At 37.0% G+C, this 23596-nt stretch overlaps 1 protein-coding gene across 1 annotated transcript in view; it reads left to right on the forward strand.

Annotated features, from left to right (window-relative positions):
- Window positions 1–23596, forward strand: part of CPPED1 (calcineurin like phosphoesterase domain containing 1) — a 40173-nt gene that overhangs the window by 11027 nt on the left and 5550 nt on the right. Inside the window, exon 3 of the mRNA XM_010175600.1 lies at window positions 12385–12807. Coding sequence (XP_010173902.1) covers window positions 12385–12807 — 423 coding nt within the window. The remainder of the gene's footprint in view (window positions 1–12384; window positions 12808–23596) is intronic.

Here is a 23596-nt window from a genome sequence, read left to right on the forward strand (position 1 = left end):
TTCTAATTAATCTGCCTATACTTTCATTTCATTAGCTTCAGAAGCAACTGTCCATCTTGCTTTCTAGTTTGATCACATAATAAGCAGTATAGATCAGTTAGGTATAATGGATTAAATGAAGTTCTTTTCTGTGCAACAACCCCATGAAACGAGGTGTACTAATTCTAGGGCCACTGCTGAGGTCCAAAAGGGCACAAAGCAGCTCTAACTACAGCAAACAGGAAAACAGTTCCTTGCAGCTTCTCTCCATGTTACCACCCATGACATTACATGGAAATGTGTGCAGCAGGATGTTATGAACTAGTCCAGTATCAAAAATTTAGCTGTGCTCTTCAACAAAAATTGTACAATGTTTAAAATTATTTGTCTACAGAAGCTATTACTGAGTAGACCCAGCTTCTCAACTTAATTTTGTCCAACCTTTTGAGTATTTGGATAGTTTTTGTTTAACCCATCAATGTCAACCAAAGCCTGGATGGTTCTGTATGGTACAGTAGCAACATGGAGTTGGTCAGAATATTGCTACCTTAAAGCATGATAAAATGTACAAGCTTTTATACATGTCTCTTTTGTAAATGGAACAAGCTAAAACTATATGATTAATTGTTTCAATTGGTTTTTCAGAGCTGCAGTCATACTTGATAATGTTTTCTTCCTGCTTCTTGGTATTCTTGCTGTCTGTGTCTATTGCTCTCTCTGTTGGGCCATAGTTGGATTGTAAGCTCTTCCTGGATGTTTTTACTGTGCTGTCTAATGTATGTTTCAGGCTGTGAGCACAAGAAGCACCAGAAGAACTTCTAGACAGAAAGCAGGGGACACCTATGGAGCTGGATGGAGTTAGGCTGCAGCTAAAGGAGATTTCTGAATGTGTAAATTGCAGTTGAGGCAGCTATATATTTTTTTTCCATATCTGTCTGTAAAATTTAAATGTGCTAAAAAGAATAGCAGCATAGCAACAACTGCTGTTTAATCATAGAAATCCATATGCTGAGGCAACATAGAAAATACATAGTCTTCTGTTTGTAATAGAACTTTAGGGACTCAACTCTGCTGAGCTTGATGGAGAAAGTGAATTGTGATGTGCACTAATCTTCTGCAGAGAGATGGTACCTATAGGCAGTTTTCCATAGTCTGTTCCATTGGTGTGTTACAGTCAGTTACAGGTATAAATTGGCCGATACCAATTTAAAGCCTGTGGCAAACCCCTAATCCTTTGGGAATGCCATTTCATACTTTCCTGTTGCTCAAGACCTCCCAATTTCTTAAAGAGGATGTTAATTTTATCCTGGGCAATTACAGAATGGTCACATACAGGTGTGAATGCCATTGTTGCCCAGGAGCACAGTCAGAAGAGTATTGCCATTGCTACCTCCAGGCCACCGGCTGTACACTAGTGTGCTTTGGGCTGACTGCAATGCTGCAGTCCTGGCCTGTTTGGCTTGTCCCTCTCTCTTGCTTCAAGCATCCTGGGCCCTGCCTGCCTGGCTGGGATGAGTGACTGTCCCGCTCTCTGCCTGCTGCTTCCAGGGACCCCAACTCTTCTGGGACCTTCTCACCTGCCAGCCAACTCCCCATGACTGCATACAGTGCTCTGTGTGTATATGCTTCCCTGGTGCATGCTTCCCTGCCCACACAAATTCTGCACGTTCACTAACACTTACTCCCCCATAAAGCCTCAGTAAAGCCTATCAGCTCAATTCAACTAACTACAATTTTGGACACCACTACGTGCTCTGAGTGAAAAGCAGAACTGCTACATGTCTCCTTGAAATTACGTACCCTATCCTGTCTTCCATGCAAACTTTGTTTTTTCAGGTAATAATACAGGTGTTTATATGCACCAGAATTTTTAAAAGCAGGTGCCAAATATTGGGATTCTGAGTTCGTATTTAGGAAGCAATTAAGGCCCATGATTTTCAAATCAGTACTTCTCTGTTTGACTTCTGCTTGACAATTTGATGATCGGGATACAGGACGAGCTGGGCATACTGGCTTTTATACAATTGGTAGCTCTTATAAGCTCTGACACGTACGCTGTAAAGAGTGAAGTTATTTACATTCAGAATAGACAGCTTCAGAGCTGAGGAACATCAGAGCTGATGGCTCTGTTGTCCAGACAGCAGTATGGCTTCATTTCTGTTTATAACCACTTTAACATTTGAAGGCATCCTCTCTCCTGAGAGAATTGCTAACTGGATTATATTGAGCCTCTTTCCCATGCCCAGATTTGATGTGGAACTGCCACAGTCTAGAATATTTCTGTCTCTTGTTTCTGTTAAGTATTGAGTGCATTAATACAACTTCCTCTAAAAGTGTAGGTTTTATAGATACTCAATCTTAAAGCATAGGCTGCAGCATATAATTACAAATGTCTGCCTTACAGGGTAACTCTAAGAAAACTCTTTACCTTGCTCAGTTTTCTAAATCAAGGGAAAAACACATATCATAGCAAATGTTCCCAGTCAGTGTGGTATTATTTAAAACCTATTGTGAATGTTCTAAATTTTCTTACTTAAAAAACAGTCTTGGGCTTGACCAGGAAAGGTCAATGAATACTTGGTTTCAGAAACAGCTGAAGTTGGTACCTCCCAGAAAGTCCTACCTGTCTGTTGGGTTTGGTTTCACTGAAGAGGAACATTGAGATAATACTGAGTTTCACAAATCTTACTATATTTTATAAAGTCCACAGTCATTTGCCTGTGTATGTTCTCCTTTCCTAGGAAGTACTTCACAGATGTTTTAATGTACAAACTTGAACATTTGCAACTGTTTGGCAGTTGAGTCAGTCTGATGTCCTTTCTAGGAGGCAGACTGCCATACTTGTACTTTATTACATCAGATACGAACTAGCTTGTTCACATTTCAATAACTGAGTTGTTGGGAGATTTGGAGATTTGCTGCTGGTGGGTTTTGCACACAAGATGTGATATGAATTTAATGCTGAAATCTGCATGCAAATGCACAAGTTGCCATTTATACATTTCTGAACTGAATAAATTACACAGAAATGTCAGGTCCCATACAAGTTCTTAATGTTATAACCAGTGAATTAGTAACATATTCTAGAAAGGAAAAAAAAAATGCCTGTTAATTCTTAATATCTTTCTCAAGAAGTTATTTTACCATAGTAAATCTGGCTTTGAACTGCTTTTATTATTGCTTTTAAACTACCATTAAATAACCCATTTTGCTACAACAAAGGAACATTAATTTAAAAAAAAAAAACTTGCCAGAAAATTAAGCTGCTGTGCTATAGTCCTTAAGGGAAACATATGTATAAGGAGATATTTTGTGAAGTTTTAATTTTAACTAAAAATACAATAGCTCTTTTAAAAAAATTCCTTTCTCATCCTAGAAGGCAAGAGCACGAATGCTGATGTTTGATTTCTCTAACAAGCATATGAATAGGTTAAAAAATGATGTCTTAAAAGATGGTTCCAGCTGTAAAAAAGACTGTAAGCATGTCACCTTTACTATATTTGCTCTTTTTTGCCATTTGAACTGGCTACTTGGTTTAGTAACAAAAGCAAGTTTGTTTAGTTTTTTTAACTCCCATCAGCCTGGCACAGCTGAGGAGGAGGCAGCTGTATTCTACTGTCACATGCGGTTTCAGCAAAATTGTCAGCTAAATCCCAATTCCTGAATCTTTGTCAGTGGAGATTTATAATACAGCACGAAGTAGAAAAGGCACAGACTGACTTTTTAAGTGCAAAGTAAAAGCAGTGGCTTTAAAATGTTTATACGGAATCAGACTATATGTAAAACCTTTTATTTCTTGAATACAAGGTAATTTTTAATAAATATGTCACTGACTGATCAGTGCGGCTCTTTTTGTACTGTCACCTGAAATAACGTGAGCAGTGTTTAAATTTAACCTAATTTCCTGACAATAAGGTAGCTTAATCTAAATAAACTCACTGCATCAATTTCTTTTAGTCTTGCAACCTATCAAAAATTTTTATATGCTGGTTAGGATGGAGCCCAAACCAAAAGGATTCTTGGCTATTTTCTTCTCCAAAGTCTTATGCTAATGTTAATTAATAATGTCTAAGAATTTGGGTAAGTGGCACATTATTTGTCAAACATCTAATAATACCTATTTCAAGAAATGTCACTATGGTTGAATAAATAAACATTTTCTAGTAATTATCTGATTCTAGTAAAACCTAATGGAGCATTCAAAGCCTTCAAACTGCTTAGTGTGAAATTTAATTTGCTCTAATCAGCCCAAGAGTAGGGAAGCATGAGATATTCTCCATGCATGTTCGACGGTACGTTACAGTCTCATATTGCAAAGAAACCATTGTGCCATCAGCAGCAAATATCTAATCTTTAGCAAGTATATAGTTATTTACAAATCTACAAATAGATCTACAAATCTACAAATAGACCATGATTATGGTCTATTTGTATTTTAGACCATAATCACCAGTCCAGTCCACAGCTGAACTAAGGAATGCTGTTGACAGTAATTCTCTCTGTATGAAAATCTTTGAGATGTAATTAATTATACAATTGTCTCAAATAATATACTTTTATGATACAAGTATCAGTACTAGATTCAGTACTAGTACTGAAAAATCTAGTACAAGTACTAGATATATATAGTGTATGTATTAAAAAAATTACTACAAATACTAGATTTTATATATATATAAAATAAATATAAATATATATGGAAGCATAGTTAAATTTTTCTGCATGCTTTACTAAAAACTCAATCTCTCAAAGTCCAGTTGTTATTTTTCTTGCTTCTTTCTCAGCCTGTAAAGTTTTAGTTTAGCTTACCATATTCTCAGCTTTAGCAGTTCAACTCCTATCTATGAATATTTGAAAATGTTACCTGGAGCAGACATCCACAGTGAGTTATTTGGCACATTGTACAGTAAATATATCTGTGTGTTAGAATTTTTGTTGCCTCCTTTGTTTTCTTGGAATTGGATTTCCTGCTTGTAAAGAGTAAATTGCACGAAGTCAGTGCTTTGGATTATGCAGGTATGGCCAGACGAGGTGATTAGAACTGTCTTTCTAATTTAAAAGTGTTTGCTTTTTAAAAGGCATATTTCCAGGCTTTCCCATCCCTCTGAATTGTAAAAAAATTTCTTCTTCCTTGGAACTCAGTGGCAGATCTAGCCCACATAATTTTGACTCAATTAAGCTCAACCAAGTCCTTTCCAAACTGCCAACTTGTACATAGTCAGGGGAGGGTAACATGGTTTTAATGGGCAGGAACAGGGCTGGAGCATCCAGTTCCTGTCTGTGGCTCTGAGCAGGCTGCATTGCCACTGACCATGGCACATCGTCTCTTTGTAGTGTAAGCTCTTCTCTGAACACCCCACAGCCAACGAGAGTGTGCAACAAAGCCACAAACTGGCAAAAGATGGTTTGGTCTAAGAGAGCATATTCTAAGGAAGAAATGGTTTGTCTGAACCATTGATTCTGGCTGAGATTAACTGCCTTTTCATTCTGCACTTGTTCTGATATGAAGGATGTATTTGTAAGGGTAGACAATGCCTTAGACATCAGGAAAAGTACATATCTTTTTAATTACTTGTACCCACTTAAAGTATTTCCCACATTAACAGTGAGGACAATTTCATTGGCCTTAAGGGACTAGTGCTTCAGGGAGTTATTAGTTGTGCTGTAACTACTTAATATGAAACTAAATATGATGAAGGCTCCAAAAGCTATAAAATTCTCACAGGTAGTCATTTGAAGAAAGAGTCAAAGATTAAAATCTTGCTGTCTCTTAAAAACAAACAGTTATTGGAAACACGAGGCACCTTCAGCTTGTTTTTATTAAGTTTGTTGTTGTAACTCCTGTAACATTGTGGTATTTTTTCCTGCTTGTGATGATTTCATCAGAAGAACAGACACAAAGGCAGTGATGGTCTATGCTTGATGTGACAGCTCTGCATAGCTAGGAGATGAGTAAGGATAAGAAGAGACGAGTTGTGCTTAAATTAAGCATAATACTTATTTTCACAGCAGAATGTGGAACAGTAAATGCCACAAATTAGGTTGTTAAGTAGGCACCTGTGTGGCTGGCACCGTCGGCATTTGCAGTCATTATATTTAATGTCATGCACTGAAGCTCCAGGAGCAGTTGATCCCCTAATACAATTCCTAGTTCACTTTTGGGGTTTTACCACTGCTTTAATGTAATAACTGTTAATTATTAGCTAAAACTGGAGTTAAATTTTCTTCTTGTTTCAATGGCCAAAATTATAAAATAAATTTAATTTATGCTTTCATGCAAGGCAATTCTTTAGTGTGATCACTTTTTGTGTATCAGAACACATTATTACTTGTTTCTAATGTACTGAAAAAATCAGTGGCTTACAGCTGTAAGACAAGGTAGTATTTCAGGTCCTGCTTTTCAGTGGAACTAATGAGATTAAGTTCTTTATAAATTAGACTGAGTAGTCAGTTTGTCTATTAGTGAGTATAGTCATATTTACATTATTTTTTAAATGTGTAGTAATTTTTTTTGCACATCATAAAATTGTATTCAGGCAATTTTAATATTAGAAATATATATGTCTAAAGAAGAGAGGAGACATTTTAGCTATTACAGCACAGACTAAGCCAGAAAACCCTTCAGAACATGACCATACTGAGTGTATTAAAATTGTTCAGCTTATTCTTGCATGTAATGATTTAGAATGATGCAGTGTATTGCCTGACTTCATTATGGCAGATGCTAGATGGGAAACTTTAAGTTTAAAACAACAAACAATGAAGAGTACAGACTAACAAGAGCACCAGTAAGACTGAACTGGCTGGCCTGATAGATCTTTTATTTCTATGCCAGTGCCCTGTCTTATTACCAAATTTTTGTAGCATCCTAGGAAAAATGAATGTGGAGAACAAGGTGGTTTTTTTTCCAACTGTTCATGGACAATGAGAGACTCATTGCATTTATGGGATGGTAACATGTAAACAAATGAAAAGAGGGTAAGAGTTTGGCCATGGCAGTGAAGAGTCACCCGTGTTGATGAGATGGGGAAGGTTAGGAAAGAAGGCAGCATGGCAAGGAATGAGTGTCAGAGCTTTGAGGTGGGAAAGCTCCATCTGCATCAGTGTTCTGAAGGGATGCTGGGTTGCGTTTGCAAAGATCAGAGAAAACTGCATATCAGTATTTGAGATGTGACTAGATTAGAGCTCAGTTAAACTTTTATTTATGGTAGCGCATAAAATTAGATGCGGTAAAGATGTAATTGCAGAAGTCTGTAAGATACAGTCTGATCTTGATGATACCATTGCTTTTTGACCTGTGCTGTCTCCCACACGACAGGAGCAGCAATGGGGTTGCCCTTGGATTTGGGGTCAGCTGAGAGATGCTGAGAGAGATGATGGAGGAGCTTAGTTGTAGCCTCGTTAAGCTGGAGCAAGCAGCCAGGTATCTGAAACAGGAGCAGAGATGAAAGGCAATCCTACTTTGAACAGAATGGGACCGCTTTCCCACAGGGATAGAGGTAGCAGTTAAATTTGTTTCAGTGGAGATACTTACAAAAGGAGCATGCTGTGAATACAGCCTTGGACTCCCCACTTCACTGGAAAGTTAGGGAATACTACTAGGGCAAGTCCTCTAAATGGCATGCAAAAGGAGTAGAGCAATTGCAGTCAGACTCTGATTAAAGCAATTGTGATGCACTGTAAGGCCCAGGAAAGCACACAAATCTGTCTTTTGTTTGTAACAATCATGTGATTGCTTCCAACAAGAATTCCTTGCCTTTTGATGTCAGAGTAATTCTCCTGATATCATAATAAATTACAGAATGAATGGGCCCAATGTTTTTATAAATTCTATTTTCATCAGTGGTGTTTTGACTTTTTCATTTTGCTTTTATCAGTTTTATTTTCTATTTCTATTTGATATTTTGTATATTATTGTAATCTACAATTTAGCTCTTACCTGTTCTTTGATAATCGGTCTCTTGGGTTAAATGTTAGGCAGATTGCATTTATCATATTGGGTCTTTTTCAAGACTGTTGCTTGCATAAAAGCTCATAGTTAAACAATTTTCTTTTTAACCTGCTTCTGTTTCGAACTGAAAATTTGTGTTTTCCTTTAAAAATTAGGTGTTTGCAACTCTGCTAAGTTACAGACACTTTTAAGATCCATTGAAATACTGAGACCCAGTAATTTAGGAATCCAAGAAATGATACATTTTTGCATGTTGTTAAATTGGCTGAAGGTATCTTGGGCAGCTTCATCCTGGAAGTGCCTGTGCTGGTCCTCAGCCTAAAGCTGAGCAAAGATCTTGCAGAGACAGAGACCACTGTAACTTAGTGCAAAGCATCAGTGGGGATGTAAATATGTACTCCAGCTCAGTAAGGGCTCCCTTTGCCAAACTTTTGAAGTTAGATGTTAGGTCCATATTTTATTTTATGTCTATAACCCTTCCTCTAGCAAACCATGACCTGTACTGTCAGTGTCAAGATCTGCAGAACAGGTAAACAAGAGGTACTGTCTGGCTCCTGAGAAAACCCACACACAAAAGGAGATTTAGAAACAGCAGCAACATCAGCATCACAGGTCGAGCTGCAGCTGTTCTGCCCTGCGGCTGAGTCAGCTTGTGCCAGCCAGATCCCTGGAAGTGAATTCTCAGATCATCTTCAGAGAGTAGAAAGTTCTCTGAAATGCAGCGTCATCATGTAATATTGAGTAATTGACCTCTCAGTCTTTTTCTCTGTGAATTTATGACCAATAGCTTTGATCATTAAAAGAAGTCAGACTTCTTCATTAGAATTTCCATCTCTTGGAAAATGACATAAATTGGAGTTCCAGGGCAATACCCCTGCTGTTCCCTCCACACCAGGGGCTTTCAGGCTTCTTCTGCCCTGGGGGAGTACTTGGGAGTTCTCTTAACACAGACACAGAAATGCCATGGAGTACCACCTAATAATACCATTATAACCTTCCCCTTTCCCTCTCCTAATTCATAGTAGAAAAATGGATGATATTGTTAATTGCTTGCTAATTTTTCATTTGGAATACTGGGGATAAAGTTACAACGCTAGTGGAGGTTACTGCAAGTGAAGAGCTGCCTCAGATGCAAAAATTGCATTCAGCATGCATTGCAGGGATATGGTTTGGGGTGAAACAGTTCTTCAGGTTGTTTTTAGAGCTAGTGCATTAAAAAGATCAAGCCAAACACTTTATTATAAGGTGCTATTCTGTGGAATACCAAAGTAAACTGTAACTGTGGAATAACAGCTAAAGGATTATTTTTTTTGCAGAATAATCTGTGAATTCTACTTCTGCTGACTAAAGCTAGCTTCAGCAAAATTGCTTTAAAGGTACTTTCTTTCTTGAAGTCTGCTCTTTCAGTGAGTGAAGGCAGGTTGTCTTAACTCCTTTAAGCAATGCAGGAAAGAATATTGGAAGTGTTTAGGCAAATTGATGTAACATACAACAGAAAGATGCACTGCAACAGAGACACTGCACCTTTATGCTTCTGTTCATATCCCTCTGCTTTCAGAAATGACAGACTGGAAAACTGCAGAAAATAGTAGGTAACTGCACTAGCAACAGTTCTCACTTTCATGTTTTTCAAAAAGCCAAACTGCCCTTTATGGGTTATTAATTTGTGAAGTCATTTATCTCAGGGCAAGACTGTATTTACAGAACTAACATAAAGACCTAATACTGTAGCCTGGGATTTAAAAATGTCACTGCACATGATGCCAGGATAAACAGAACAGAAATTAATTTCAGTTACATCTACCCTTACAGTTCCCAAATTATTTTTTCACCTTGCCTCTTTGCATTAAATTCTTTTCTTATTCACCTACAACAAACCTGTATCTAAGCTAAAGAAATACCTGTCATCAAATAAAAATGTTCTTTGTAATAATTGGAATAATTAAACATTGTAACTAGCTCTGTTCCTGGTAGAGATTAAAGGGGATATTTTTTATGCTATGGCAGTGACCACTGTAGTTTTCTAGTGGCTTCCTTCTTTTGTTTATCACTTCTTTATCTCTTCTTCTTCATCTTCTTTATCTGTTACTTACCTTGGTTGTAAATTCAGACAGAGGTGCCTTTGGGGGACACTGCACAGTAGTGTGGCTCACTGTAGCACAACAGTGTGTGCTACTGTAGTACAACTCATGGTTAGTGTGTATGTACATCCCAGCCCTTCAGCTCCAGTGCCGTACCCAAAGAGTGCACAGACATTACTCTGCCTTTTCCCACCTCTATCTCCCTGGATTTCTCTTCTTTTGAAGTTGTTTTGACCTTCTGCCAAGAAAAGGTCAAGCCAACATACAACGGTCCTAAAATAATCTTTACTTGGTATGATTTCCTAGACTCTTTGGGCAAAGACCTTGTTTTCCATTTTGAGCAATCTGTTTTCTGTAGTAAAACACTGAATATGTCTCTCTGTTGCTATAGAAATAATATTGCGTTAAATGAGGGAACCAGTGCCCTGCTGTCGACAAATCTAATCTAAATGTTAGTCTCTAGAGCTTGATTTTCACCACTGGGAAGAGGTATACATAATTCTACAAATTATTTCTCTAACTTCCACATAAATGTCTTTATACTCTGAAACTGTTAGCTAAATTTCCCAAAGTGATAGCATGGAGATTAACATAGTGTCGTGTGTTTACATATATCTTGACAGAGCCTTCCCTCCTGCCTTTTCCCCACCCCCTCCCCCATACATTTTCATATTTATAGCTTGAAATTCCAGTTCTTTGCAAAGGAAGGTGGGGAGTGGCAGGAAAAGCGGCTTTCTCATACAGGTTTTATTTTAAATTTTATTTTTAAAAATACGTCTCCTCTAGGTAACAGGAGATGTCATTTGCCCTGTTTTTTCTAGGATTAATACAGGTATTTTCAATAACTGGAAGGAAGGCCTAAATGGACCAAGGTCCTGGTGCATTAATACAGCCCACAAACTGATCTGCTGTCCACTGCTTTCTAGACTACACTGGGTGTCTTATGCCCAGTATTTCTCAAGTTACTCAAAGATTTTGTTAGAATAACTTTTCTGTATAGCAATTAAACACTAGAGCGTTGTGGATTTTGACTTCATGCGCCACATATCAAATCTCACATCTGTCTTTACATTTAGACATAACTTCGACATAATATGAATATGGTTTTTTTCCAAGTACTTTTTTTTCTAAAGCTCTAGAATTCTAGTAACAGCAATATGGTAGTGCTTAAGGCTGTATTTGTAAGGTATGGAAAAGGAATTAAAATCTTTGCTATTAAGAGACAGTGTTTGTCAATATATTGATCATAAGTATTTTGAAGAAACATGGAGAAAAAAATCTTTTATCTCATAGTTACATTACAGGAGCCCCTCTAATGCGTTTCTATGTAGAATACATATGTGTATTTACAAAAACAGAACACAATTTTAAAATACATGATGATTGTTTTTTATATAGACCTATTATGCAAATGTATGTTGTAAAGCTGATTGTTCAGAGTTCTTGTAAAAATCATGTAATAACTTCTTTGTTAAAAAATGCAGTTGTTATTTGTGAAATGGGCCCATGTTAGATATATGTTATGTACTGCAGGACAAAATACAGTTTATAAATGTTCAATTTAATTAATGAGTAAGAAACATATCAATGACCTCTGCTTAAATATTACTGTTTAGAAAACTAAAAAAAAAAAGGAAAATAATTGCTCTTGTAAAAAAAATCCTTTGTAGATTTTTTCAGTGGTTGTAAATTAATCTAGCAATTAGATAAACTGTCCTAGACGAGGAGAAATTTCTGACAACCAGAAGAGTAACTGTCTGGATATGCATAATAATATAAAAACAGACATGCAGGAAAAACTATCAAGGACACAATTACCTTTCTTTGAAACTAATTCTATGCTTATTATTAAAATAGACTCATCATATAAACAAGTCGCCACAAGGCAGTAATTACATTTTTGCTGTTAAAGTAGTTCTTGTAATGGAAAAAAACCCTTAATTCTTTTGCATGGCCAGAAAATATAAACCAGAAGCCGACCTGGTTTTAACCCTTATGTAAAGCTGTTAACGCCATCCAGGGTTGCTGCATGTTTTTTGCCAGAGCGTCTGTCTGCAGATGAAAAGAATTGTCCTGTTAAGCTTTTGGTGCAACGCACTGACTGTGGTGTCACCTACTGCTGTGAAGTCTGTTGGCTCCTATGCAGAGCCTTGCTTAAGGCAAGTTACTGAAAATGGCGAAGTACTTGATACGGGAGGGAAAGGGCTGAGTGGACATACAATATTAAAGTGAATTCCAGATCCCCGCATATTATCATGATCACGTCTAATATAGAGTATTTTCTTACTATGCATATTTCCATAAACAAAAGCTAACAATGAGGGTAAGAGAAGATAACATAAACACTAAAATGTGTTTTGTTTTGTTCTATAGGAACTCAATGGAGAAAAGACCAAGAGCAAGATTTAAAGAATGTTCTGAAGAACACTGACCAGGACATTCCATTGGTATTCGTTAGTGGAAATCATGATATTGGCAATAGTCCAACAAGAGAAACAATAGATAATTATTGCAAGAACTGGGGAGATGACTACTTCAGCTTCTGGGTTGGAGGCGTTTTCTTTCTTGTGCTGAATTCTCAGTTATACTTTGATTCTTCCAAATGCCCTGAGTTAAAACAAGCCCAGGATGTGTGGCTCAATGAGCAACTGGCTGTCGCTGTGCAACATAAATGCAAGCATATAATAGTATTTCAGCACATCCCTCTGTTTCTGAGAAAACCTGATGAAGACCACGATTATTTCAACTTGGAAAAATCAGTTCGTCAAGAGATAATGGAAAAGTTTCATAAAGCAGGTATTTTCCTTAAATTTTCCTATTTTTTTATTGTTTCAAATTGTTAATGGCTGTGATGCCAGACAAAATACACTTAAGTTAAATGGTACTGTTTTCAAGGAATTTGAGGCTTATAAGCCTCACTGTTCCCCGTAGGTCAAAATTACCAACTGAATCTACTCACCTGTAAAAGTTCCAAGCAAAACTTAAAAGCTTTGAGTGAAAAGTAAAATACTGACAATGAAAAACTCTTTAAAACAAAGAGCAAGGATTCCATTTTTGCAAGTATTGATAGATGTAAGACAACCTCAGTTTTTCCTGCCTAAGGAGCGGAAGATCAGGTATTGCCACCAGAGAAAAATACAGAATTTATGTTTTACATAAAACATGGAAACAAAATTCAAAATTACCTTGGAGGTTGTTTTCTCCCACACTGAGCCAATTTTAAACCAAGAGTGTAATGTACTCCAGATTTATTCAGTGTTAAAAACAGTCTTGCTCTGCTAAGATCAAGCCTTTGCATATCCATTACTAATAGGGGCCATTTCTGGGATGAAGTACAGGTGGAACATGCGCTAAACAAGTGCATTATACCAAATCCCTTAGCTTTGTTTGATGACACTTGAATGCCACAGAGACAGACACAGTATGCAGCTATTCCTCCATGCTGTTCCCATTCTTTCCTGTTAATTGCCTTCATGTTCCTGGGGTGTGCTAGTCCCTCAAAGTTTTCTGCTAGCCTGCCAATGCTGCATCAGAGTGTCATTTTCTCTGTATCTTAAAAGAGCATGTTATTTGGATTACTGAACAATGCAAATTGTTTATGATATTGTTTCTAATTTACCATATAACTGTTAAGCCTGGACTCATCCAAAACCAGCCTAATTTCCAAGCTCTGAATCTCCTACTGTTTCAAATCAGTAGGGCCAAAATTCACAGCTATCTGAGGGCTCTCCAGGGGACTGACGTATTTGCAAATTCAAGATTTACAAGTGGTTTTTTTCCCCATAAGGAGACCTGCTGAGAATACCTTATAATATCTTTTTTAATTTTTGTGCTAGTGTTAATATAGTGGCTGCTGGAGAGTTGGGCAGCTAAATGACTACTTATGTACTGTTGGCTAAAAACACACCCTGATTCACTGGAGAGGTTGTTAGCAGAAGGACATTGCCATACAGGTGTATCCCAGTAAATAAGCATTAATGTGGAAACCAAAGCAGTTCTGTTCTAGAGTTTTCTGTCATCCAGGTGGTTTACTAACATTTGGCAAAACAGTACTGGAAATACAATTAATCAAGAGGTAAAAGAAATTATGCAAAATGTTTCGTTGTAACACATCTCTCATTATAACACATTTATCACTGTTACATTATCATGTTTCTTGGAGTGATATTTCAGACCGATTCTACTAATGTGTATCCAGAGGCTTAACCAAAAGCTGGGTAAGCTTCAAATGACTGGGGAAGGGAAGAGAGAATGGGAAGCCAGAAATATAAGACGACTCTATGAAGACATTCCCATACTCTTTTCTGTGCCAACATCCCATTTGTACCTTCCTTCCATCATTTCCTATTGTGTCCCTTGTTCCCATCCCCAAAAATCCTCCCAGAATGACGTGTTGTTTGGTTCCTTCATGAATATGTTAAAACATTGATCTTTTGCTTGCTGTTTTATACAATACTTAAATGAGTCAACAGGTAATACTCACAATCCAATAATCATCATTTTCGTAATTAAATTAATCAAGAGAGCAAGCAGCTCAGTGTAACCCACAGTGCTGAGAAAAATCAGCTGAATCAAAAGTTGGCTCAGAGTTTCCTTAGTAACGGGTGCGTTCTGTTTCCATTTCATTATTCAGCTGAAGAACAGTCTTTGTAAGACCACAAAATGTTATCAGTGGATTGCAAACAGGCAGTTATCATGGTAGGATAGATGCACTGATTACAATGACTCCACTTATTTTCTGACTCTCTGCTTTGCCAAAGAATAATCGATTTCAGCATATCATTAGACATGGAATTGGTTTTCCCCCAGTTCACCTCATACATTCCCGGAGGATTAAAACACAGAATATTGCTAATGAAATCCCAATCTACTTTGCTTGCTGCCTTTTTTTTTTTCTTTTTTTTTTTATATTATGACTTGCAGTTTCAGAAGGCTAACCCCTTATAGCACTTAATTTAGAAATCTGGTATAACTATTTATTCTGGAAAAATAAACAAAGTCTGCCTTTTTAATGAGTCCACCAGGCTGCTGCTATTCTTCTTCCCCTGACCTGTCACCAGTCCTTCCTTTCCTTCTGCTCCCTCACTCTCCAATTCAGTGTTTCCAACCACTCCAAAGGTTTGTTGTGTAATTATGAAAAATTTCAGTATAATGTGCAAGTTTAGGGGTTGCTGTGTTTGGCAATGCAATGTTATTAATGGGCATCATATTCCAGTTGTTGATAACCCAGGATCAGACCTTGAACTATCCCAGTTTTCACGTTTATACTTTTTCCTAGAAGGGTCAAACACGGAGCCATAACTCAGAGAGAGACAGGAAAGGAAGGATAATCTAGTCATTCAAGTCTTTCCATGAACAAAGAAATTGATATGGGTATGTGTAGGAAATAATCAGATACTTAAAGTACAGTGCTATTGCACAGGTGCTCTAAAGTGAGGTATGCAACTTCAGAAAATTATTATTTTTAAATTCAGAGCCAAGATCTTCTGTAGTTATTCTCTTCTAATCACTTACATATTACATAATGGTTTTGGTTTAAGTATCCGCTCATTACAAGCAGAGATAAAAGACTAGCTGTAGAGGCTACATCTGGTACGAAATACTGAATTACACTGCTCACATTAGAAGTGTCCTTAACAGTTGGGCTAATTAAAGACAAAATCATGTCCTTATGATAAATATTTATAAATTGAAAATCTGGTGCTTGTAAATATGTATTACTACTATGCAAAGTTAAACCATACTTGTAAGCTGCATGTCTAAGGAATCCTCTTAGCCTATTTTTAATTTAAATGCATTATAACAAGTATTGTTCTTGAAAAAGTGATTTCAGTGACAGTGAAAATCAACTCAGTTGAGAACACTGAGTTTATTATTTAAGTAAAAATACATTCCTAAAAGCATATCTGTATAACTTCTCAAAGTTCAGCCTCAGTTGTCAAAGCTCTGTCTCCTCTACATGCAGGAGCTAAGTACAGAAAAAACCTGTGTGCAAGAACTGTGAATGAGCTGACCTGACGTCCTCATCTGTGAGATCTGATGGAGTCACTCAGCTCTGCTGCATGAAATGCATATTCAGCTTTTAAGAATTTTATAGTGCTGATATAAATAGGTTTGCTCATAGCTTTGTAGAGAAAATGAAGAAGTAGTAGTTGTCCAGCCACATGCATGGCATGGGTCTTTGATAAATATAAATTAGTTTTTAAATTAAGCAGTTTAGGTAATAGAAGACATACTTTTTCTTACATATCTCATTTTGGTATAATTTTCTTAGGATGTTAAAGATTTTGTTTCTACGACTTGAAAAGTATGGGTATTTGCCTTGAGCTAGAGACAATCTTTTAAAGATTTTTTTTTTTTGTCCTGAGAACCATCACTGACACACTGAAATTACTTATATTGCTTAACACAATATAGTAATAAAGGTTTCTTAATGGCCCTAATGAACTAAAACATTTAAGCAAATGCCTTAAATTTGTTTAAGAGCTCGGTTGAAGAAACACTAAATTAGTAGCTGGTTTTTCACCAACCAAGTTGAGAAAAGACTTTCTGGTTCAGAGTGAGATGAAGAGTATGGGTTGTCTATCTAGGTGAGAGATTTTGCATTCAAGAGAGAATCACTAGATAATAGATATAAAATAGAGAAGGAAATTCTCTGAAGTCTCCAGCTTTTTTTAATTAAAAAGTTTTAAGTTCATTTAAATATCTTCAAAACAATTTTTCAGATGTGATTAAAAATACTGAATTTGTACATGGGGGGGGGGGGAAATAACAACCTAACGTTATTAAATGGCGCTTTTTAGCATTATATTTGTGATTGAAGGTGCCATAACTTCTAACACCTTTACTCATTAAGAGTGTGATGCCTACATTCTCCTTTCAGAAGTGTTATGACAGGAGAGTAGTATTAAAGGAAGATGAAGCTTTCTGAACATCTACAGCTGAGAAATATTTAAGCACAAAATTAAAGATGGAGTGCTGAAAGCTGCTGTTTCTAAAATTTACCAGACAACATATGCTGTGTTTCATTATTTTCTTTGTTGTGTAATGAAAGTTGACAAGGGAGTAGCATTTTCTTCTTCCTGCCATTGAGACCTTGATTTTGGCAAAACCCACACGCCACGTGAGCAGTCTCAGTGCTTGCTTATGCGTTGCTTGGTCAGTATTTAAGAGAACTTAGATTTAAATACTCTCAACGTCAGTGATTTATGCGCTCATGGAACAGGTAAAGTGACAAAATTTGGTATCTTCTACATCCGTCACTGTGTAAGAATGGTGGTTTTTAAGACCATTCCCCGGGTATGATAATATAATCTAGCATGTAGATACATGTAGACTTTTTTTCCCCCCAGAAAGTCATCAGCAAGTACAAAATACATTTATTTAGCATAGTCTGTAATGACTTTAAATAATGTTTGTTCTTAGATAAATTTCTGAAATCTGTTTTATCCACTGAGCTGTAATTTTGGTTGATAAAAACTTCTTTTTGATCCTTAGAGCACACAGCAAACCAGGATTGTTTGGGGTTTGATGTTGGGTCTCTGAGAAAGCTTCACTCACAAATGGAAAAAGTAGCAAAACCAGGAAATAAATTCCACTGAAAGGTCACAAAGAGGCATTCACAGAAATTAGTGTGAAACACACAGTGACCTTCTACAGGCAACACCTCTAAAAGCTCATTTACATCAGCGCTTTAATTAGGTGATCTGGAATCAGCCTCTGGCTGTGCCTGTTTTTTCTCCTCTGATTATAGAGGAAAAACAAGTGCGAGTAAGATCCTTTTCTATATAGCTCTATTCCGTGTTGTCCTATGTAAAAATACTTTTGACATAGATATACTCGCAAAGTAGTATCTTGTCTCCCACTTAAACAGAACCACTGACCACCAGTTGGATCAAGCTCTGGATTCTTTAGTCTACAAAGCAAATGTAAGGAAGAGTTTTCCTTAACTCTGCAAGTTTGCAGGATCATGTTTGCAAACAACAGCACATGAGATATTTTTATTGATACTTACAGTGCTATGTGCTGTAAATTCTAAATATTCAGTTCTATTTTATTCACACAAGGTAGGGTAATACAGAGCTTCTTAAGGGCTACACAAAATAATTCTGTAACATTGTTACTTAAGGTTGAGGGTGTTGATTCCTGACACTTAGCAGTGGGACTGTTTCCTTCTACTAGTGCTCTGTTGGTGGGAAATGATTGAGGTTTTTTTTGGAGAACAGGATCTGAGAACTGCCTGAGCACTGAACAATTCTGTTAACAGTGCTGTGACTGATGCTTTCACATCTTTGTTTGCTGCTGTAACACCTGCTTGGCAGATGGGGTGATGTGAGCACTCTCAATTGCAATGAGATAAAATCAATTCTATTCCACACCAGAGATTTTGTTTACAAAGACTACTAAAAATTATCATTGGCTTTGTAGCACTGGAGTCTTGAAAAAAATTGATGTACACCACCTGCCCAGGGGAGAAAAAAAGGTACAGCAAAAAATGCCTATGGTTAATGTGTGCTCTTGTAGGGAAGCTGAAAGAACATCATTTTGGAGTGCAAAACTGTTCTGAGAACAGGGATTGCTGTTGAACTGACCACATTGTTCAGCACTTCAGAAAGCAGCTGTACGCTGCAAGTGAAAGGAAGAAAGAAAAGCCAGTTTGTGCCTCATACTCCAGGGGAAGTGCTCAAGATCAGTTTATCCATGTGACTTAATTGGTTGTATTTGCCAGAAACATTGCCTTTTAAAAAATATGTATCTACACATGTGTGGGTGCAGACACACATCTCTGACAGCAGCATCTGTTTGTGCCTGGATACTACTTACTCTGTTCTTCTGCCTATTAAAAACTCTTGAGAGGGTACTAGAGCAGTGATTATGTTTTTCACTCATTACAATTCCAGTTCTTTACAGAACTGCTTCTCCACCTATTCGCTTCCATTTTGGCTCTGCTGCTGCTCTTCTCTAGCTCATGCAGTTTTGGGGACAAATATATATAGGATCAGCTTTTGCTACTGTATCCTCTTCAGTCCTTGATTGAGCAAATGTTTGGCCAGCAAAGCAGTGATTTTTACATAGGCATAATTCACTTGTAAACCTAATTATTATTAAACTTGAACAGCTAACAGCAGAGTAGCAAGACCAGAACGATGGTTCCTGTAGCCCAGTCTCCTGCTTCTTCTACTAGCCAAACCCTTGTGAAGAGCCCAAGACAGTCAACTACATAATGGTATTTCTTTCAAGTACTCTTCCTATCTCCAACAATTTTTCTTTTGGGGACTTACTGTGTCGTATTAATGTTATCAAGATAGTGCAGTTTAGTGATTCTGTTATAGATTTGCTCCATTGATTTTTGAAAACTCAGCTTTTACAGTGGTCTGCAGGAGGTCACAGCTTTGTGAAGAAATGCCTCCTTTCATTTGCTCTGATCTTCACTTGTAGTCTGTATCGAGAGCCATAAATCTATAGATGAAATGCAGTGAACATTGAGTCATGTCTGCAGATACTTTAAAAAACATTTTATTAATCAGCACTTAAAGGGTGATAGTCTGGACCATGTGATGAATTTCATTGCTCAGTCAGAACCACTTTTTTTCCCAAAATTCTCTACAGAGTGCACGAGAGGAGAAGTAAGGTCTGTACTGTACCCATTACATATTTATTATGTCATTCATATTGCACTAATTTAGCCTTCTCGTTCTCTTACAGTCTCATTTGCTTTTGCTGAGAAAAGCATTTATTTAATTGAAGGCTCAGTCTAAATAAAGCATGCTACTGATTGCCTATGCTGATTATTCCAGGCATTTTCTTCCTAATTTGGAAAATCTGCTTGCTTTTCTTTGGTTTATTTTTATATTGGTAATTTTCTTTCTATATTTTTACACTGTCCGTAGTGCTGGGTTGAGCAGTTTGATTTCCAAGTAAGGCTAGGCCAGTCATATCTTGGTTGCAGCAAACTTGCCTCAAAATGGTTTTTGTACATTAGGAACTAAAGGTGGAAAACGGCTTATTCTGAATTCGGGTTTTTTGGAAGCAAGCCATGGAAGTGAGTGTAATTATAGAAACTGGAGTCAGACACCCCTGGAATTTAAACTAGTGCAAGTCTGAATTCCAGCCCAGTATTATCTGATTGTGGGAGAAAAATTGTTTTCTAGGTGCATCTTTTTAAATGAAATTATTTTTAATATTTCAGGATAAATGTGGGTGCATTATTTTCCATCCTGTTCTAACCTATTTGGATTCCTGCAATCATTGCAACTAGATTTCCTTTAAGATTGGCGCTTAGTTGGTGCCTCTTGAATTAAACCAGCAAACATCAATTTTTTCAAAGAGTTAGGGAAACGTATTTCACAAAATCTTACTGTTGCATTGTTATGGAATATACCTGTGGTCTGTTTAATAAAGCAAAAAGATGACTTGGATAGCATTTCATATTTAAATAGAGACATCTTACAATGACTAAAAAAGATGTGGTTGTCTGTTGGTCCACACAGAGAAGGCAGGCCATGGTGCCCTTTCTGTCCTGCACCAAATGGAGTTGAAAACATGCCCCGTCTTCCATGTCCTTGCATTTTTCTATGCTACAGAATACAACAGCAGCAGAGTACCAAGTAAGGGAGAAGGGTCTGGGAATTACGGGACTGCAACTGCACAGTAAGTGAAGACTGGGATGTAATCGCTCTCTGGGGAATTATCCATGAGACACAGCTGAATGCCTTTGTTCTCTTAGAGTGCAATTATGTCGAAATCATGCTGACCTTCTTCCCTGGTGCCACAGAGCTGTTGTTTAGAATAGTTTGTGGGAAGAAGATGCTGCACTTTTAAAATTCTGTAAAGTAACCTTAGCTTCTCCTGCTAACAAGCTGCCTTCTGCATGGTACTCAGTATGTAGTTTCTTTTCATGTAATGAACTATTTTCTCAGCTGATTCTTGTCAGAAATAAAATCAACAGCATGCTAACAACACTGGGGTAGCTGAAATTTTCATTCAATTTTTTTTTTAGTATCACTAAGCCTAAAAGAGGTGGTAGGTGGTAGGGCTCAGTTTCTTTCAGAACATTATTCTGCTTTGGGTTGTTTGGGAACTCAGAAGTGCTGTAAGATGGTCACCATTACAAAGAATAATCTCTTTTAAATCAAAGGTACTGCAGTCTGCGAGGATGAGATGGTTGTTGCTTCTGAGCCTGGTTATCCCTCTCTGTACCAATCTCTTCCCTGAAGCATTCAAAGCAAATCTCAGATACTTGTTTTGATCTCTTTCCCTATTAGGCCAATGAGTCAGTTTCACAGTACCCACTACACCATCTCTGTAAGAAAAGCCCTTTTTAATACAGTGTGCTCATTTGGTTCGCAAAGCTTGAAGAGAGAACCAAGACAAAATGGGAAATGCCAGTAAAAATTGTCTGTCTTACCAGAGCTATTAAACTGAGAAAGGTGCAAATCAACAAGAGCTTGCTGAAGCTCTTGTGATGACTGTTTATTTGGTCAGCTGGCTTTAGAAAACAGATACTGGAAATAAGGGAGGGGGACACAGTCTTCAGAGGTGTTTCTGAGTTTAATGTTGAGACATCTGCAATAGAAACCATGAGCCAAGTGTTCATATAATGTTTTTGACGCAGAAAAAGGTATTGAAATTAAAATATGAATTTTGTTTGGCTTTTTTTAAGTGAGTTGTGCTTTAAAGATTCTGCTTATGAATGAATATACAGATAGCATCAAAGGTAGCACGATGAATTACGTGAGCTATTAATTACCCTCCTCAGCACTTACCTCCTGCCTTACCAAAGCCACTGTGCAGCCTTACAGTCTGAAGTGACATAATGCAGCGTGTGAATTAGCAAACTATTTATTTATTTGTTTCATGGTCAAGCTAATGAGTTTAAGGCTTACCAACACATGCAAGTGTTACATGTCTTCAGATGACTCTTGAACAATCCTTGTTTTTGTTGGTTGTTATGTCATGAATTATTTATGTTAAATATCCTGCTTCAGGCTCACACAATTTGTACCAAAATAGGTATTTCATTCTTTAGTAGAAATGCATTACCCTACAGGGAAAAAGAATTATGATTAGATCTTTGGAAACAGTAAATCTTTTTGTCTTTTGGATTCAGCTTTGTCAGATCAGAACTAAAAAGGAATTTTTGTACTTGATCAGAAGATTATGGTAAATTGCATGGCAGGAGGACATCTTTGGTTTACTAAAATCAGAATCAATTCCTGTATTTAAACCTTTTATAATACAAATACACTGGTGGTTTTTTGGGGGTTGGTTTTTTTTTTTCAGATTGATTGAGTCTGAAAATTCATATTTGGTGTGCAGGCATGAAACTCATTGGTTTTAGGTGTTTTCATGATCCAAGTACAGTTTTAGAACAGACAGAGCAAAACCTGGTGTCCAACACTGGATGGTGCCCATCCTGAGTCTCTGACGTCCAGTCCTGTTCTGACCAAAAATGAACATGGCAGTTCAGGCCTTTTTTCCCTACCAGATACTCTGTAACTGCTGTATCCTTACAACAGTCTGACATCAGACCATGGTGATCACAGAGTCTGTGTGTGTGGTTTGTTTTGCATATTTTTAATAGTAACTATCTGCACAGTTTTTTACTTTATTCTGATTTTAATCCCTCTTTTTCTTTTAATGAATAATCCATTAGGTATGAATAGTGTCTTGCAGTAATGGATCCTGCTTTTTTTGGATAAAGGATACTGTGAAACCTCCACTCACATTTAAATTTGAATCACTATGTATTTCATAAAAAATTAAAAAATGAATGATTGTGAAGGTACCATCCTTTGGACATTTATTTACACAGTAGTTTTGTAGTATTTCATACAGCTTTTATATCAAAGCTTTTCCCAACTGCTATTTCAAAAACCAGGAATTAAAAACAAATCCCTGCTCTACCTTTTTTGTTTTTCTTTTGTAGTGGGAAGGGACTGTACCTTTTTGGGTATAGCTGGATGCATTTAACTGACCTGAGGATACCTTAAAGTGGGCTGTAAAAATGAGTCCTGCCAGGACACTGTCTTTTTCCTCACAGAGTTTAGAGAAGAGAAAAAAAAGCTAGCAACTTGACAGTATTATTTCAGAAAACATCTGAAGTGAATAAATTAAATTTGAGTGCACACATCTCTAAGATTCTTTTAATGTTTAAGATCAAAAGCAAGAGCAAAGTAAATTGGCTGCTTGTCATCTTAGTATTATTGCATTGACTGGTTCAGATTTCCTTCTTATGCTAACTAACAGAAATGAGTGAAATACAGTTGAGTGAACAAAGAAGTGCTATTGAAGAAAAAACATCAGTTAGACTTCTATTAATACACAGCAGTGATCTGTTTGTTTCTTTGTTCAAGATGTAACATACTGTAACACAAAAATAACAAGAATTAATACTAGCACTGGAAATAGAGTACCTGAAAACTAAAGTCTGGGCAAAATTTTCACTGGGAGGTAGGAGGTACCTGAAGCAGATACTAAATTGTAGCAGATGCTGATGCTGAACAGCTGGATCCACAAGGGCATTTCAGCACTGAACACCCGTCTACTGCAATTAGGATCTGAATGACATACACGTGCTAAAAGG

The sequence above is a fragment of the Antrostomus carolinensis genome, unplaced genomic scaffold (assembly GCF_000700745.2).
Source record: "Antrostomus carolinensis isolate BGI_N321 unplaced genomic scaffold, ASM70074v2 scaffold43979, whole genome shotgun sequence".
NCBI classification, from domain to species: Eukaryota; Metazoa; Chordata; class Aves; order Caprimulgiformes; family Caprimulgidae; genus Antrostomus; species Antrostomus carolinensis.